Below are 18,431 nucleotides of genomic sequence, written 5' to 3' on the forward strand. Positions count from 1 at the left end.
GAACCAGGGGCCTTCTCACCTCCCACCCCCACCCCATGAATCCTTTGTTAACATTGTCCTGGAAACTGTGCTCTCATCTTGCTGTGCTCTTGTGGTTAGGCTGATACCCCCCCACCCTACTCCTCAAGGACAGGGCAGCTCCTTGTGTGTCAGTGGCCCTTGTGCCAGAGTTGACACAGGCATGGGCTCAGAAAGGGTTTGGTAAGTGGCTAGGTGCTGGCACACTGGCTGCCAGTGCCCACGTCATTCTTTGATTGTCCCTGGAAATTTCAGTGGCGGGGGCCGGCGGAAGGAAGAGGAAGCCCGCCAGCCGCCCTCTCTTGCAGATGTTCGACAGGTTTCCTCACATCTCATTTTCTTTCCAGCATCAGCGATCCGTTCATTTTCAACATGTGCAGCAAAGACAGGTCCTCCGACCATTACTCATGCCAGCGCCACAGCTACAGCGACGTGAGGGAGCTCCGGCAGGCCCGCTTCCTCCTTCAGGTATGCCTGCAGGGCATTGACACGCCAGGAGGGGCAGGAGGGAGTGTCATGTCTTCAGGGGACAGGTGGTTCAGGTGCTGTTGAGGGACACACTTCTGAGACCTTTCTTTGTGCCTGTGCAAAGTGCAGGGATGTCAGGGACACACCTGTGAATTCTCTGGGCTTTTGTTGGTCCTGGTCCCAGCTGAGAGTTCTGCATTCTCTACCCTCTCTCCGGTCCCTGCCCCCCGGTGCTGGGCCTTTCTCTCGCTCACAATGGGGTTGAGTATACAGCTCTGCTTTGTTTTGCCTTTGGCATGCCCAGAACTGCCTTGGAAATGAAAGAATGTGGGGCCCGGCAGCTGCATTGCCTCATAGTAGAGCAGAAGACCAAGGCTCTAAGCCTCTCCACTGAGCCGGCCTTCCCAGCGTGCTCCCCCATCTCCAAGCCCGTGCATGTTTCCAGGACACAGTGGCTCAGGGACCTCTCAACAACCCCTCAAACCGGATGCCCCAGATCTCCCCTCCCCCATGCCTTCAAGGGTACAGCAGGCACTCAGCAGGGATAGGGAATCCTTTCAGAGAGCAAGGGCTCACAACCTCCTGCTTCTCATTGCTCCTCACATATAGGCTGCTCCTTCTAGAACAGTGGTTCTCAACCTTCCTAATGCCGTGGCCCTTTAGTACAGTTCCTGTGGGTTGCAACCCACAGGTTGAGAACTGCTATTTTAAAAGCATCGCCACAGTGGCAAAGGGAGGTGGACAGACTGAGATGCCACCAGTGACCTAAACACGTCTCACCTCTACCAGCCCAGCCTCAGCACTGGCAAAGCCATGCTCCCACTCACAAGGCCTCCAGGGGGGCAGTGGGCGGAGAGGAGCTGGGGGCCACTTGTGGGGGCAGGGTCTGTCCTCATCCTTGCAGAGTCCCTTGGTACCAAAGGCCGTCAAGAGGGCAGAGCTTGTCCCAGATGAGCTTAATCAGGGCCTTCCACTTGTAAGTTCACTTTCCAGGGATAGATCTTTGATTCATCAAGTGACTTCCTGCAGAGGCCTCATAATTATTCCCTGAAGCCAAAGCTCAGGAGGTCTTTTAGGGGAGCAACAAGGATGCCGCCAGCAGCTCAGTCCAAGCCTCTAATGAGCCTCCCTGCTCCTTCACCACTGCTTTGAAGGTCTGGTCATTGGTTGTCATTTTGGATGAGCTCCTTTGTGAGAAGCAAGAGCCCACAAAGAGGGGGGAAGTGGCCCTGCCCTGATGGCTTTGGACAATGCAGCCGCACTGGGCTCCCTTGGGTACCTCCCCAGCATCCCTGCCCACAGCTGGCAGAGGCCATGCCTTGTCCTCCCCTCATCATATTTATGATCCTGAGCACACTTGGGGACACATCACAGGTACTCAAAATTACATTTTATGATTATATCCATCTTGCAGGTGACTGATGGTAGCAAATAGCTGTCAGTAAGTGAGTTTCTTTTTCCCCAGTATGTGGTGATTATTTCCAGATGGTTGGCCTGAGTGGTGGAAGCCAGAGGAGGAATGTGGATGTGTGTGTGTGTGTACACTCACGCACATGTGCACACTGCCAAGGGGAGTAGAGTTGGCATGGTGGGAGCTTTGCAAGCAAGTTCAGTCCAGCCTTGGATTCTTCCAGAAGAAAGGCAGAGCCTGGCACTCAAGGTGGCCAGGGTAAACTGTACACTCTACAAATTCTACATTTCTATCTGTAAGAAAAAAATAAATATGAGACTTTTACTTATGTCCAATGGCAAAGAAGAGGGGATGTGCAATATCCGTGCAAATACTTGTTTTCTGTTCAGGAGCCTTAATGAGCTGAATTTTGAGAACTCACTTCCAGCCAGGTAGACCATCTCTGACCCTCACCCCACCCCTCTGTTGCTGCTTGTCCAGGCCTCACCCCTCTCTGACCCTAGTTCCAGCCCTAGGAATTCTTGCCTCTGGGCCCCATCTCATCCCTGAGACTTATCCCATATGGAGACTAACACTTCCCCTTATTCCAAGTGTGTTATTTATATAACTTGGAATACAAGGGAGGACAGAGGAAAGGAGGAGGGAAAAGAGAAAAAAGAAAAAGAAAGGAAAAGGAAAGAAAATCTTAGTGATTTTATTTAGGCATTAACATAATACCCCTGATTCCAGCATTGTTATGTCAGTGTGACCACATTAAACTGACTTAGCAAAAATGGACCAGGCAGAGTGCCCTGGGCCGCTTGTCTGTAGATGCTGCCCAGTCTGAGAGTTGCACCCACCCAGGCAGCTCCCCTAGTGCTTCTGGTAAAGTGGCCCCTGACTTGGGAAGCCAGTGACCTGGAGGTGAAAGCACCTCCCTCATCTGCTCCTCGCTCATCCTGGGAGTGGGTGTTTTGTGCCTGCTTCAGCCAAAGGCGCTCAGAGCTATCCTGTCCTCCCACTCCTTCTACACGCCCACCCCGACCCCATCACCACGGTCTTCACATCTGAGGGAGGTCGTTAGGATTCACTAGGAAGGACTGCCTGACACAGAGACCCAGTGACCCAGCTCTGTCACACTGAGGGTGTCTCCATTCTAAGAAAGAGCAGGAGAAGTAAAAAAGAGTTTCTCTTTACAGGACATTGCCCTGGAGATCTTCTTCCAAAACGGATATTCCAAATTTCTTGTTTTTTACAACAGTGATCGGAATGAGGCCTGCAAAAGGTAAGGGTGTGAAAATCATCCTTCTGAGGAAACTATCCTGACCTGAGAGATGAGAAGCAGGGAGCGCTCAGCTCTGTTCTCAGGAAAAGTGTTCCCAGCTCACAGGGAGCAGGACGGGAGTGAGACACAAGGAAGACCCTCTTGGCCCTCAGATCTGCTGAGTCATGGATCAGAGGACAGAGGAGAAGGAAGATCATTCTCTTCATCTTGGCATTCAGGCTCCCTTGTTATGCACAGAAGTGGTTTAGAACAGTAATGACAGAAGGGAGAAAAAATCATGCAGAAGTAACAGTTAAGAAACTGACTGTTTAATGGGCATTCCAACATTTTCTGGCTTTTTATTCGAATTTTCCAAGTAATCTTTTTGGCTTATTATTATTTTTTTTTTGTTTGATCCCAGTTGCCAATTTTAGTTGCTCCAATTTCTTATTTCACTGGAAGGAATTCCAAACAATGATTTCCCGTGTGTGCTTTGAACATCTTCTTTCTTAAAGGAAGAAGCCTGCTATTTGTCTTTCTCCCTGTGGATTAATCAATCTAAAAAATCTAAGGCAGTGTATAAGTTCTTAATATCTTGAGTATTTATTTTTATTGATATTAAAGGAATAAACACATTGATGGGTAGAGAATCTAGAAAAGACAGAAAAGAAAGTTCCTTCTCAAGCGCAGACCACTTGGAGGTTGGATTAACAGAAGGAGTGGTTATGTTCTGCTTTACTTTAGGCTGAAGTTTTCAGGGAGACTTGACCCCATGGCCTGGGAGCCCCATTTTGTGCTCAGAGGTACCAGTTCCCTGGAAGGGCAATGTAGGAGCAGTAGGTGTTTTCATTTCAATTAGGAATGAAGATAGGAAGGGCGTGGTCACTGGTTTTCTTCGGGAGTATCTGAAGACAGGGCAGGGGTGTCCCCCAGAACGATAGTCAAAATATTTTTAATAAATATGGAAGATACCATCAATTCATTTAAAATTATTTATCGATACCCAGGCCAGAAGCTGTAGCCAAGAAGTCGGGCCAGAGTAGAGAAAAACAACTCCCACAGAGGGGCTCTGTGTGCCAACCCTGAGGGACCTTCTTTTATTCACATGATCCTTTGGATGATGTTCTTCCAAGGGCCACTGTTAGATTGCCGCCTAACATGCTCTCCAGGGTCTATTTTAGACTAAACAGTGCAATGCCAAACTGGATTCATTCCCCCCCCCCTGCAGTTTCTGTATATCACACCAAGGGTTTTCCCAGTTGACCTAGAAGTCTTCCATACCCATAGCTTAGGCCATGACTAGGACCTAATACAAACATTCTACAACCACAGCTCAGCCTCCTCAAGGAGTCTTACAATAAAATGGCATTTGTCCCAGGGTGACACTCTGGGACTCACAGCAGAGGTTGTTGAAATTGGCAATGTTGTCCAATGCTCCCCCCGCCCCCGGAGGTACTGCAAACACATTGCCTAAGTTACTATGATTTCGTTGTTGTCATTGTTATTAAGGCTAGAATGTGCAAAGCCAGTACGTTAAGGGGTGCTTCAGAGGTACACCAAGGCCTAGTATTCATGACCAAGGGGCAGGATGGGGCCAAGAAGGGGCAAAAATGAATCCAGGTTCTGACCTGGCTTTAGAAATATTTCTACTGGAGGGGGAAGGGTCTTGACCAGGTGTCCTCAAACTATGGCCCACAGGCCACATGCAGGCCGCCTAGGACATTTATCCGGCCTGCCGGGTGTCTTTGCTGCTGCTGCCTGTCCTGTTTAGCAGGCGACTCAGCCCTCCAATGGTCTGAAGGACAGTGAACTGGCCCCCTGTTTAAAAAGTTTGAGGATCCCTGGGACTCTGCTGATAGAATTCTCTTCCCTTTTTATTTAGCTTCTGCTCTTTCCAACCCGGCCTGAAGGGGAAAGGCATCGCAGAGGACCCCCTCAATCTAAGGTAACGGCAGGGCAGCCGTGCTCTCTGGGCATGGTGCTGTCCTCAATTTGATTTCCTTCATTTGCCTACATACTGGAATCATAGCAATCTATTTCCCCTCTATTTTTCTCTCTTCTTCCTGTACATCCGTCATTCTACTCCTGATATTCCTTCTGCCAGTTAAGCCTCTGTGAACAGACTTGAAGTCCCATGTGCTTGGTGGCTTTTTCAGATGGAGGCAAGTTGCCTAGAGAGGTGTCAAGCCAGGCACAGCCTTCGGGGCAGACCCACAGGCATAGGTGTACAAGCAACCCCAGGCCTGTGCCTCCTGTAATGAGAGTTTCTGTATATTTATAAGCTGAATTAATATATTATGGTGAGTGAGTCAGATATTAATTTATGACATACTTTCTCAGTAAATGCAATGTTTACAGCCCTTACCCAGGATCCCGTTTATAGGTACCAGTTCTCTGGAAGACCATTAAAAAATCAGAAAGTGTTAGTTATGCTATAAGAAATAAAAAAAAATCAGCAAGTGTTAGTTATGCTATAAGAAATAAAAAAAATTAGCAAGTGTTTTATTTCACTTAGGAATGAGGATAGGAAGAAGGATGTGATTACTGATTTTCTTTAGGAGTATGTGGGGACAGGCAGGAGGGGTGTCTGCAGGAATAATATTTGAAATATTTATAACAAGTATAGAATGGGTATCACCAACTCATTCAGAATTATTTATCTATTGCTTGTGATATGTGCTTGACAGAGTGATAAACAAAATGGTCAAAAAATTCCCTTTCCTTACTGAATTTACATTCTCAGGAGGACAGCCATAAATCAATTTAAATGAGTAAACTATATAGCATGTTAGATAATGATAAGGTAAGTATTTAAAAAACAATCAGATAGGGATGGGCATTGAAATCTTCATTGGCATGGCAAGAGAAGCCCTCCTCTAGAAAATTCTGTTAGAATTAAGACGTGAGCAAATTGAGGAAATAAGCCGTGAAGCTAACTGGGTCTAGAGCATGCCAGGCTGAGGGAAGAGCATGGTGCAGTAGGCATGCAGGTTGCAAGTGAGAGCAGAGGGGAGACAGCTCGCAGAAGCTGGTTGGTGCGAGCCTTGGAAGCTCATGGTTATGGTGTTGGCTTTTACTCTGAATAAATGGGAAGACTTGGAGGGTTTTGAGCAGAGGAATGAAGTGACTTGACTTGTATTGAAAAGAATCACCTTGACCGCTATGCCAAGAACAAATGCTAGTGGGCAGAGGCAGAAGCTGGAGACTGGTTGGGAGGCTATTGCAACAATCCAGGGAGATGGCAGCAAAGATGGTGTTTCATGGATGCATTAAGGAGACATTTGGAAGATACACCTGATGGTATTTGATGACAACTTAAGCATATGTTTTGCGTGTGAGAGAGAGGGCTAAAGACTGAGGATTTAGGCTTGAGCAATTGAAAAATGAAAGGGGAACAGCTACAGGAAGCGCTGCTGTGGGCTGGAGTGGATGCCAAGAGCTCGGATGTGGAAATGTGAACTCTGAGACACCTGTCACAGGTGGAGCCATCCTGGAGGCCATTGAATCTATGAATTTTGGAGTTCAAGGGAGAGATTCAAGTGAGATGTAAATTTGGAGTAGTGTTTAAGCCATAAGAGTGGGCAAGATCTTCAAGAGAATACTTAAACATGGGAAAGAGGTTTGATGACTGTTCCCTGGGCACACCAACATTTAGATGGTAAGGACATGGACAGGGCCAGCAAAAAAAAAAAAAAAAAAAGGGGTAAGGTGTAGTCAGGGAAGTAGCAGAAACTGCAGGTGTGAAGTATATCCTAGAAACGAGGTGTAGTGTTTCAAGGTGGGAGTGATCAAATGTTGATAGGCTAAGAAGGGTAAGAATTAAAAATGACCATGGAACCTGGCAACATGGGAGTCATTGATGACCTTTAGTAAACCAATGGCAGTGGTTGCCAGCAGTGGCTCCCTATTGTGCTAACCATTAACCCTTAGTTGATAGATTATGGAGAAGTCCAAGGTAGGCCACGGTCCAAAAGGCCTGGGTAGCAGTGGGTCACCAAAAGGCGGGTGGCAATTGACCAGCTGCAGTGGATAAAGTCCACTAGTTTGACAATAGCACAGCCCTAATTGTACATATTAGCTGATACTGAGATCATCTTGTTTCATATAAGCCTTCTCATTTGCACTTGGATTTCGTAGCACTATTATGGTGCAAGTGGTAGAAAGCTATTTCACACTAACTGAAGCAATGAAAGAGGATTCATCACATCATCTATCTGAAGGACAAAGAGGTCTGCAGATACGCGGCTGGATCTGTAGGCTCAAGTGAGTCTTTAGGGAGCTATGGCTCTCCATCCCTTACTGAGGGGTCCCCTTGGACTGGCTCTGTTCTTGGCAGGCTTTCTCAACCTGGTGATGCCCCAGCAGCTCCAGACTGACAGCTGATCACAAAGGAATTCCACCACACACCACACAGGCTCTATCCTGATAATTTCAACAAAAATGCCAAAATTAAATGTTATTTTCCCAAGTTGGGTTGCAGCCCTTCCCTGAACCAATCAAATGCTTTCACTGGCCAGATCGCAGTGATATGCTCACCCAGCTTCTGGGGTGAGGTCAGTCCCACCAAGCAGCATACACCAAACTGAGAGGAGTATGGTTCCACAGAGAGTCAAGATTGTGTTATTGCAAGGGTGTGAGTACTGGAGGGATGAATCAAGGCAGATGGCCACCCACTGCTGCATGCAGAAAGAACTCCCAGGGACCATCAATAGCACATAGATTTCTCTCTCCTTGGAACAATGCTGCATCAACTGTGACAAAGATCACTTTGCTAAGCCCCTTTTGACTCTGAAGCTCCCCCTCTTATGAATATGTGATATCACTTAGCAATGGTGTAGCTGCTCCTGTGACTATCACCTCAGTCTTTGGCCTGACAACACATGTTTCCATCCAGGGGAAAGTTTCTATGTTTCTACTCCAAATAGAGAGGGAGCTGATAGAGGACAGGGAGAGGGAAGAACACAGAATAGGACCAGAACCCTGACTATGACAACTGAGCACTGTACTGGCTTTATTTCCATTGTGGTTATTTTTACCATTGGGGCTACCTGACCCCACTATAGCAGGGCCATTCTTTGGTCTTCCAAGGCCATTCTTTGCCCTGCCTGGCACAATACCAGCACAGCTCCAAATGTGGTGACTTTGGGGGAAGCTTCTGGGATCAACTGGGAACACTGCATGGTGCTCCAGAGAAATGCTCAGTTCAGCATTTCTCTGTGAGCTTCAGCAAAATGAGGGCACCCCAGAAGAGTTCAGGTACTAGGCCACACTCCCACACACCACAGTTGGGGGGCCAGGTATGTGAAAGCCCAGGAATGGTGAAGGGCAATCCCTTGGTTCATTGTTCCCCCACCCCGGTTCCTTCCTCTGCCTGGAAAACCAGGACATAGAGAAGTCATGCATTCTTTTTATTTTAACATCTTTCCCAGTAATATCCAAGGGAAAGATCAACAATGAACAATCTTATTTCTATTTTTTTCAAGCTCATTCTTTTATTTATTTGAGTACATCTGATTAGGTTGCATTGTTGCATTTATAAGGTAAAGTTCCAATTGGGTGAGTTGAACGAAGTTAAGGTGCTTGAAATCCCTTAACTCTGCTGAATGGTTGAGAAATTGCGGCTCTGTGCTGGTTAGGTGCTTGGTAGCCTTACTTTAAGCTTGCCACAGTGCCTCATAAATTATCAGAAGACAGATGTACAAGGATCTGTTTATTGTTGTATTTAGGCTATAAGATCTTTGTTTTTTAAGTTGTGTTCTGCGATATGGATTCATAGGAGTTGCAAAAATAGTGCAAAGAGGCCCCATGCACCTTTCATTTAATTCCTGCCCTCCAGTGATTATATTTTATGTAACTATAGTACAGTTTCAAAACCAGAACATTAACATTGGTACGTGTGTATGCATAGTTCTTTGTCATTTTACCATATGTGTAGATTTGGGTAACTACCACCATAGTCAACAGACACAGTTATTTTATCACCACAAAGATATCTCTTGTGCTTTATGGTCATGTCAATTCCTTTCCTTCCCCCATCATTCTTAACTCTTGACAACCACTCATCTGTGTTTCAGGTCTATTATTTTGTCATTTAGAGAATATTCTACAAATGGAATCATACAGTATGTGATCTCTGAAGTTCAGTTCTTGTTATGCTCAGAATAAAGCCATTGAGACCCATTCAAGTTGTTGCATGTGTCAATGGTATGTTCCTTTTTATTGTGGAGTAGTGTTCCATGATATGAATATACCAGAGTTTGTTTAACTATTTGTGCATTGAGGGGCATTTAATTGTGTCCAGTTTGGGGCCATTGCAAATGAAATAGAGCATTTACATTTATTGCAATTATCACAAAACACAAGTCTGTTATGTTACTTTTTGGTCTTCTGTTTTTTTCATGATGTTCATTTCTGTTTTCTTTTTCTTCCTGCCTACCTGAACAATTTGTTAAAATTCTACTTTGAGTTAGTCATAGCATTTTTGAGTATATTTCTCTAAGTAAATCTTTTGTATAAATATTTAGTGATTTGAGTTATTATCTCAATGTACATAGGTGGTTGTCAAACACTGCTGGCATTGAGATCATACCCAGTTTGAGCAAAATGTAAAGACAGTAAGTCTTTTAAGTCTCAATGTCTTCTTTCAAGTTTTTAATTGTCAGTATGTCTGTAGTTTTCTCAAAAGTTTAAAATTATTTCAAAAATCACATCAAATATTTCCGAAAGTGATTTTCACACACAGTTGGCCTAGTGCAAAGAAAGGTAAAGTGAGTTTAAGAAGCACATCAGTGGCTTGGTCAGCATGGAGAGTCTGGCTTCCAGAATGTTTCCCTTGCCACTCTCCATCTTCTCCTAGCTGGAGAATTTTCCTCTTCAGAGTCACTTAGTCCTGTTAGTCTTCAAGTTTTTGCCATAAGCTACTCTAGGAAGATACTGATTGGAACCTGGGGAATAGAGACACAAGAAGCTGAGGCAGTTGCTTCAGGCCACAGAGGCCAAACACAGTAAGGGTGGAGGTTTTCTCTTTTCATTTCCCAGTCAAGGGAATGCCTGGCTTTCAGAAATGGTGGTTAGGTTAGTGTGAACACAGGTTTTGTTCTATCTGAGAAAAGAGAAAACCCATGGCTTTCCTATGAAATATTTTTAGACTTAATACTATTTACAAGAAGTAAAGGTGATTGAAGTACCTCAGAGCATCAAGTAACATCAGCATCAAACCTCTTCTTTGACAGAAAAAGAAATAGAATCCAGAAGACGCCTCCTAATGGGTCTCTGTCTTTTGTCTTTGCTATATCTCACTGCCTGCATTTCCTGGCTAAAGAAGTATCTAACTTGAATGCATTCTGGAGCAAATAGAGCTCACTGACTGCTTAGTTCTCAATCCTGGTGAAGTTAAATGCCCTTAAAACTCTTTCCTAAGACATGGCCAGAAAAAGAAAGCATAACAAATCACCCAGAGCAAGCATGGCAAATAGATGTCATCTTGCATGCCATGCCAACACCAGTTGGCAGCAACACCAGCAAGGTGGGGAGTGTGCTGTGAGGAAGCAAGGCAGGGCACTGGGGGGCAGACCCACAGGCTACTAGCCTGAGAGCCATCCTGGGGTACAGGAGACCTGTGACCATAACACTTTGTAAACTTTTCTTTGTGGCCCATCCTTTGGAATATGAAAAGAGGAAATAATAATTCTAAAGAAAAAATGTCTCTCAATGGGGAAGAATTGAAATGGACAGTATCCAGATCAATAGCCACCACTGTCTGTCTTGTTCATTTGCCCTCGCATGGATTCTGTACCTCTGGGGTCAGAGATGAGGTGAATAAAATAGCAGGTGGGCTCTTTGTGGATACATCCAAGGCCCAGCAGACTAGTGGTGGCCTCCAAACCTGTGATGTGGCATCTTATCACACACATCTCAGACATGATTGCTCCTCTCACCTTCAGAAGGCCTTGTAATAAGTCATTTCAGACAATAATGAAGAGAAAAATGTAAAAAACAGTGCTCAAGACTAGCAAGGATGCAAGTAATAGGTCTTCTAATATGTTAATATTACTGGTAGATAATATAAATATGTATAAACCTGGTAGAGAATATAAATATGTAAAACCATATAAGCTCTTGATGGCGTGTATCAAAAAATCTTGTTAAAAATACATACCCTTTAATACAATATTTCCACTAATGAAACTACGTCAAGGATACAATCAAAAATATTTTTAAACATTTTAATTATATAGGCTTTCATCATAAAGCTAGTCCATTAGTGGAAAAAATTGGAAACAACTTAAAGGCTTAACATATAGTGAGGTATATTCATAAGAATAATCATCATAGGGCAGCGCCTGTGGTTCAAAGGAGTAGGGCGCCGGCCCCATATGCCGGAGGTGGTGAGTTCAAACCCAGCCCTGGCCAAAACTGCAAACAAAAAAAAAAAAAAAAATCATCTTATAGATATTTGAAGCCATGGTTGTTAAGACCGTGTAAAAATACAGGTTTGAAAATGGGACAGAAATGACATGACTTTGGTTGAGTAGCTACTCTATGTGCCACCTATTTAAGGCACGCAACCATCCTTGGAGTTAGTATAGTATCATTACTATACTAACCTTACAGATGAGGGAACTGAAGCTAAGTAAGGTGCCCAAGGATATGGCAAGTCAGAAGCAGAGTTGCCATGGACCTAGATCTGTCCAACTTTATCTGGAGTCTTTGCCTTTTCTTCAGCCCTGCATGTCATGCGACCCTGACCTCTTAAGTTCTTCAGACTATGGTGCTCTTCCCCTCCTTTAGCCAGTCTCTCTTTCTACTTGTTCAAGGCAAGCCAAGGTCTCCCCAGTTGGACAGGATCCCTGCACTTGTCATGATCCCTAGTGAGGTATTGTGCCAACCCACAGCTGCCCCCATTCTTTCCTTCCTCCCATGGGGTCTGGAAAAGCACTGGACATAGTAGGATAGGAGCACGACTTCATTCATTCACAGCTGGTCAAGGCTCTAGAGGTTTAGTCTAAAAAGCTCCTAGAGAAAATTATGAAAGGGTAGTTAACAGGAAAAGATCGTCCTGCTTTAGGCCACTAAAGCTCTCTGCCAATAGCTAATAATGACAGTGGCACTTTCTCATTTCTGAGGCTCATCTCCATCCTCTGCCTGAGACTAAGTGCCCCTATGCTCTCCTATAGCCTCTACCTGGAAATACATGACCTCTGAAGCCCAGACCCAGAACATTGCACAGGGCAAGCCCCACCTCTGGCCGCCTAGTGGTGGGTTCTGAAATGCCAGCGGTTATATGAATAAGAGTGGGTAGCAATAGAGCTGCCACAGCTGCAGGAGTAGGCAGAAGAGTTCTGGGGCACAAGTGCAAGGGACAGCCCTTACCTGGCTCCCTGTGCCTGTGTGTGTGGGTGTGAGCCTGCATAGAAGAGAGAAATGTGTGGAATGGCAAGGAAACAACAGCCCTTCAATCAACGCAATCACAAGCCAAGGAAGGAGGGAAAGGAATTTTATGGGCTTGGCTGGAAGAGCTGTCGATGGTCACCTCAATCTCCAGGTGCAGACCCCTGCCCTCTTCCCTCCCTCCCTCTTCTCCTCCTGCCTCAGGGTTGGGGTCCCCGTCACCTCCACTCTTCCTGGGATTCCTTGGCCGTGGAGTTGGGAGACACCAGATTGGTAAAGATGGCCTTTTTCGGTGCCGCCGAAACTGTGCTCTTGATCCTATTCAGCTTATCCCGGTTATGCTGGCATTTTTTCAGGCAAGATGCACACAGATCCTTCTCCTCCACCAGGTACAGGTTGTCCAGCCTTTTGATAGAATCTATGAAAGTTTCTGATTCGGTCGGCTTTGGAAAGGGGTTTCGCTTCGTGTTGAGCTTTTTCAACTTGGGGAGCTTGGCGATGCTGGCGGGGATGCTACTGAGCAGGTTGTCATGGAGTCCTACTTCATGCAGCTCCTTCAGGGCACCCAGCGTGGTGGGGACACTGTCCAGGTGGTTCAAGCCCAGATTTATAGTGCGGATGTTCTTGAGCTGGTTCAGCTCCACGGGCAGCCCGTTGGTCGTCAGCCTGTTGTTGCTGACGTTGAGGAAGAGCAGGCTGGTCATCTCACCAATGGACTCAGGCAGCTTATCGATGTAGTTGCTGTGCAGATCCAGCCAGCGAAGGTTCTGGAACTTGGAGATGGAGTCAGGGATCTTCCTGATCATGTTCCGGCTGAGGTCGAGCTCATCCACATCAGTGAGTCGCAGAATACATTTCGGGAAGGTGGTGATCCCCATCTTGCTCAAATCTAGGCGTTTTCTCCCATCGAATGTGACTTTGATGCAGTTCCTGGCCACATTGAGGGTGATCTTCTTGCCCTTGGGGGCTTTGACTCCCTTTGCCATGTTCTTTTAGCAAGGGGGTGTGTTTGCGGTATGTTGTTCTGAGTAGATGGTGACTGGTGTGAGGAAAAAGTCACATGAAACTTCTGGAAAACAGACTCTGGTATGAGCAGAAAAGAAGGACATCTAGTTAGGAGGTGATGTAAGAAGACTGGCCATTCCCACCTCCTAAGGCTTTGCTCACTAAGGGTTTAAAAAGAGAGAACGAGGATAGTGGGGGCAGTCAGAGTGTTGGCAGAAATAACCCAGGCAAGGATCTTCAGCTGACTGCAGCAGGGTCAGCCTGAGGGACCCCAATGCCTACCTCAGTGTGCGTGCACACTCTGACTCACGAATCCCCCCATGGTCCTAGACTATCCACATGCCCCCACCCAGAGCTTTGCACTCACATATTCTTGGGTATCTGCCACCTCCCAAGTCCCAATAATAAATCTAGTGTTTTCTTATCACACAAGTTATCACACAAGTTCCTGGGGAGTGACTGCTGAGTTCTTAGAGGCAACCTACGCCTGGGTAGAAAGGAAAAAGGTGAGCATTAAGACTGGTTTACTGTATTTTTACCTAACTATTTTTCACTAGTTAGACCTTGGCTACCATAACCACAGCATGCCAGGTTCAGTGCAGAAAAGCCTGCTGCCTGGACCAGGAGCGCACATCACAGTGCAGCAACACTGCACACACACACACACACACACCCCACGAGCAGGGAGGGTCAGCAGGAGCTGAGACAGCTAGCCAAGAAAGCTGCCTCTCCCCACCTCCCTAACCCTCCTCCACTCACATCCTTCACACTAAAATTCATCTGCAGAGTCCTCTGCACAGAAGTGACAACTGCCACCATTGGGAGGACAGGAATGCAGAGGGTGATGGTAGCTTCTGGCCTCAGTATGTTCAGCTTAGAAGTCCAGTCCTGCTAGCAACAATTTTCTTGAATTCTCAGTGCTTGGGTTTCCTCGTTTGTGAAAACAGCCCCACTTTGTAGAGCTCTGAGAGATTATAAATTATCTAATACTATAAAGTATTCTAAATATGTGTAACAGTGTCCAGCACATAGTAAAAACTTGATTCATATTGGTCATTAAATATTGCTACAAGGGACTTTATACACACAATTTCCAATTCTCAATGATCCAGCAAGATCCACACTATTATCCTTGTTGGAGAGAAGTTGAGGCTCAGAAATGAGGAGGGTGTACATCTAGGAAGAAGACACCCCCATTCTGTTGGGTGCTAGAACCCCTTTTCAACAACTCAGTGCTTCTTGCTTGCTGAGTTTCTATTTTGGAACCAAGATTCCCAAACCAGGCAGAAGCATGCTGTTGGGACACATGCAGCGCAGTGCAGTGCCTTGTTGCCTGCAGGAGTGAACAGGGAAAGTGCTCTATAGTTTCTGTACTTCACCATCCAGGCCATTATTAGGATCCACGTTGATATAACACATGACCTCTGGCAATCGAGCAGTTTGGGCCTGTCATCACTTGGTTCCCTTACCCGGCAATCCTCAGAGTGCAAAGGAGATGCATAGAAATAGCCTTTCTCATGCATAAATCCTATCATCCCAGTCTGTGTGAGTTCAACTGGGACACAGCCTCCTGCAATGAATTGTGGCCTCTATAGAAACCCAATGAAAACATTCTCAGCCCAGTCCTTATAAGCTGACCCTATTCAGAAATGGTGGATGGGACACACTGAGTCCAAGTGGCTGGTTACCAGAGATAGCACTATGCTCACCAGGATGGAGTTTTCATGTCATTTGGTTCTGAGGAGCCAGATAAGATCAAACAGCTTAAAAAAGAAAGCCGGTGTCCCAGTTCCTGTTAGGACAGAGTGAGCACTCTCTCCCCTTCCTGCTGCCTGATAGCCTATACAACCTTAGCTGTGCAGAATGCAATGAGAAGCACTCCCAGGGCTTTGCAGGTAACCAGTATCAGGCACATTGGAGAAGGAATCCATAACTCAAAGCCAGACCAATCTGGCAGCTACTTTCTTGAATCTTCCTCCTTTCTTCAACTGTATCCCTTGGCCTAGACTCGAAGGCAGGCCCAAATGCCATGTGACGACAAAAGGCCCTTAATTTCCAAGAAGAGCCTCTCTTCTTGGTCCAAGGAACAGGAAAGGGGGCTTTAAGTATCAGAGTGTGGGAAATCTGGTTTTAGCTCTATTCCCCCCCCCCTTTCTTTCCTGCCCAAGCCCCAGGCAGTCCTGTGCCCACCTGGAAGCTGAGAGGAGAGAACAATGTCTCCAACCAAACTGTGGTCCCCAAAGCCAGGGGTTTGCTTTGCTTTCTCTGCCTTACTGCCACTTGGCCCTAGAGGCAGAAATACTGGCAAGAAGTGAACCACAGATTTATTAAACAAAAAAAATGCCTGTACTTCTAGCCAAGAGATCAAGCAAAGGGGGAGAGTGGAGGTGCTCCTGGGAGCCAAAATGCTGGGGAGATTGCAAAGAGGAGGGAGTTCAAGAAATGTGATTCCTACAATTGCTTGTGGACTGTGGACTTGCCCTGAGCTACTTCTACTTCAATGGCTTTTTAAAAAGGCCTACTTTAGTAAAAAAAATTATATATGTATATATACACACACATGCATATAGATAATATATAATACATTATATATATATTATACACAGAGAGAGAGAATCGTGCACTGTATAATGACGTTGTGATTAATAATGAACCCCATATATGATGGTGGTCCCATAAAATTATAGTACTATATTTTTACTATACCTTTTTTATGTCCAGATACTCAAATACTAACCAGTATGTTCCAGTTGCCTGAAGTACTTAGCACAGTACCGTGCTGTACAGGCTTGTAGCTTAGGATCAGTAAGCTGCATGCTGTGACCTAGGTATGTGGTGGGCTACACCACAGTCATGTAAGAGCACTCTAGGATGGTTGCATAATGACAAAATTGCCCAGCAATGCATTTCTCAGATTGTATGCCTGTCATTAAGTGAAGCATACCTGTGCATGCATATGTGTGTGTACCCACGTCTATGCCTATATTTATATCTCAGGAGTAGAAAATGCTGTGGTGCAGAAAAATATTTGAAGGAAAAGTGGTTGAAAACATTCAACTGTTGGTGAAAAACGTGAAAATTACGAATACAATTGCAAGAAGCTCAACAAATTCCAAACAGGATAAATGAACTCATAGACATTGATGCTCAGTCACATAATCAAACTGCTCAAAAATAACAAACACACTTGAAAACTACCAGAAAGTAATAATGCATTACCTGCAGGGAGGCAGCAAACCAATGGATACAGGTTTCTTAACAGAAACCATGCAGGCCAGAGGGGCTGGGAAAATAGTTTTTAAACTGCTGAAAAAAAAGAACTATCAGCCCAGACAGTGCCCATGTCCCTTAGGACCTTAGGAATGAAAACAACAACAAAAAAAGCCTTCTCCAGTGTATGAAAAAATAAAAGGTTCATCACTAGCTAAGCTGCTATAAAAGCAAGGCTAGGGGCAGTTCTTTAGATGAAAGTTGAGCCAGGCTAAAAGAGAAACCTGGAACTCTGGGGATCCAGCAAGAGCTGTGGAAATGGTAAACATGTGGATAAATATAATAGACTATTTCTCTCCTCTTAAGACTTTTAAAATATGTATGTGGTTGAAAGCAAAAATTAAAACACTGCCTGATGGGGTTGTCAAAGTATGTAGATATAATACATATGACAAATACACATAATGGGGGAAGTTAATGAGACGGGTTTGGTGGTTAGCTTTTTCCATTGCTTTTGAAGTAGTGAAATATTAATTCTAAGTAGACTGTGAAAAGGTAAGAATGTGTATTTTAATCCTCAGAGCAATCACTAAGACATATGCAAAATGATATAATAAATAGTGAAAAAACTGTGTGTGTATATATGTATACACACACATATGTGAAAATGAAACAGTTTAAAAATTCAAATAATACAAAAGAAGGCAGGAAAGGGGAAACAGGGAGCAAACCAAAAATAACCATTAAAATGGTAGACCTAAATTGATAGCAATACTTATGTTAAATAAAAGTGACCTAAACATACCATCCTAATTATCAGCATGAAATGCAAAAGAAAAAGAACCAGTTACATATTATCGATAAGAATGCACTTTAAATAAACAAAGGCAAGTTAAATTAAAAGAATGGAAAAAGATATACCAAAAAATTACTACAAGACATCTGGAGTGACATTATTAATATTAGACAAAGCATATTTCAATGAGAAAATTTACTTAAGAATAAGAAGGCTATTACTTACTAATAAAATGAACACATTGCCAGGAAGAAAAAAACAAATCTAAATGTGAATATACCTAACAGCAAAGCATCGATATAAATGAAGGAAAACCTAATAAAATTGAATGGAGAAATGGCTAAATTCACAATTAGAGTTATAGACACCAATACTTGTCTCTCAATAATCAATAGAACACATGCAGAGAAAATCAGCAAGGAGCAGGATTTCTCAATCTTGGCTCTACATTTTGGGCCTGATAATTGTTTGCTGTTGGCAGGGGTGGGATGGGGAGGAGAGGGAAGCCTGCCCTGTACGTTATAGGATATTTAGCAGCGTAAGGCCAGAAGATTCTACCCATTGGATGCCAGTAGCTACCCATCAGTTGGAATAATAATGTCTCTAGACATTGCAAAATATACACTGGTGAGAAAAACTGTCCCCAGATGAGAACAACTATTATAAGAGAACCAACTATTACTATCAACCAACTGCATCTAACACACATTTAAGAAACATTCTATCCAGCAGTATCAGAATACACATTCTTTTCAAGTGCATATGAAGTAGGTGGGTCATAAAACAAGCCTTAACAAATTTAAATGAGTTAAAGGCACAGAAAGAATGTTCTCTGAACACAGTGGAATTAAATTAGAAATCAATAATAGACAGTTAACAGAAAATTTCCA

The 18,431-nt window shown here is 44.5% G+C and overlaps 2 protein-coding genes across 2 annotated transcripts in view; one reads left to right on the plus strand and one right to left on the minus strand.

The window, feature by feature from the left end:
* The window catches only part of WDFY4 (WDFY family member 4), a 279,600-nt gene that overhangs the window by 206,926 nt on the left and 54,243 nt on the right, over window positions 1-18,431 (plus strand). Inside the window, exons 46-48 of the mRNA XM_003801656.3 lie at window positions 366-486; window positions 3,076-3,161; window positions 5,023-5,085. Coding sequence (XP_003801704.1) covers window positions 366-486; window positions 3,076-3,161; window positions 5,023-5,085 — 270 coding nt within the window. The remainder of the gene's footprint in view (window positions 1-365; window positions 487-3,075; window positions 3,162-5,022; window positions 5,086-18,431) is intronic.
* LRRC18 (leucine rich repeat containing 18) lies at window positions 12,749-13,745 on the minus strand. Its single transcript, XM_012812665.2, has one exon. It carries the CDS (start codon window positions 13,514-13,516, stop codon window positions 12,749-12,751), a length of 768 nt encoding a protein of 255 aa, XP_012668119.1. The 5' UTR covers window positions 13,517-13,745.

The sequence above is a fragment of the Otolemur garnettii genome, unplaced genomic scaffold (assembly GCF_000181295.1).
Source record: "Otolemur garnettii isolate 467f Iridium unplaced genomic scaffold, OtoGar3 scaffold00217, whole genome shotgun sequence".
Lineage (NCBI taxonomy): Eukaryota > Metazoa > Chordata > Mammalia > Primates > Galagidae > Otolemur > Otolemur garnettii.

Bases quoted from the DNA above. Each gene is read 5' to 3' on its own strand.
- LRRC18 (XM_012812665.2), bottom strand. From the start codon at position 13,516: ATGGCAAAGGGAGTCAAAGCCCCCAAGGGCAAGAAGATCACCCTCAAT.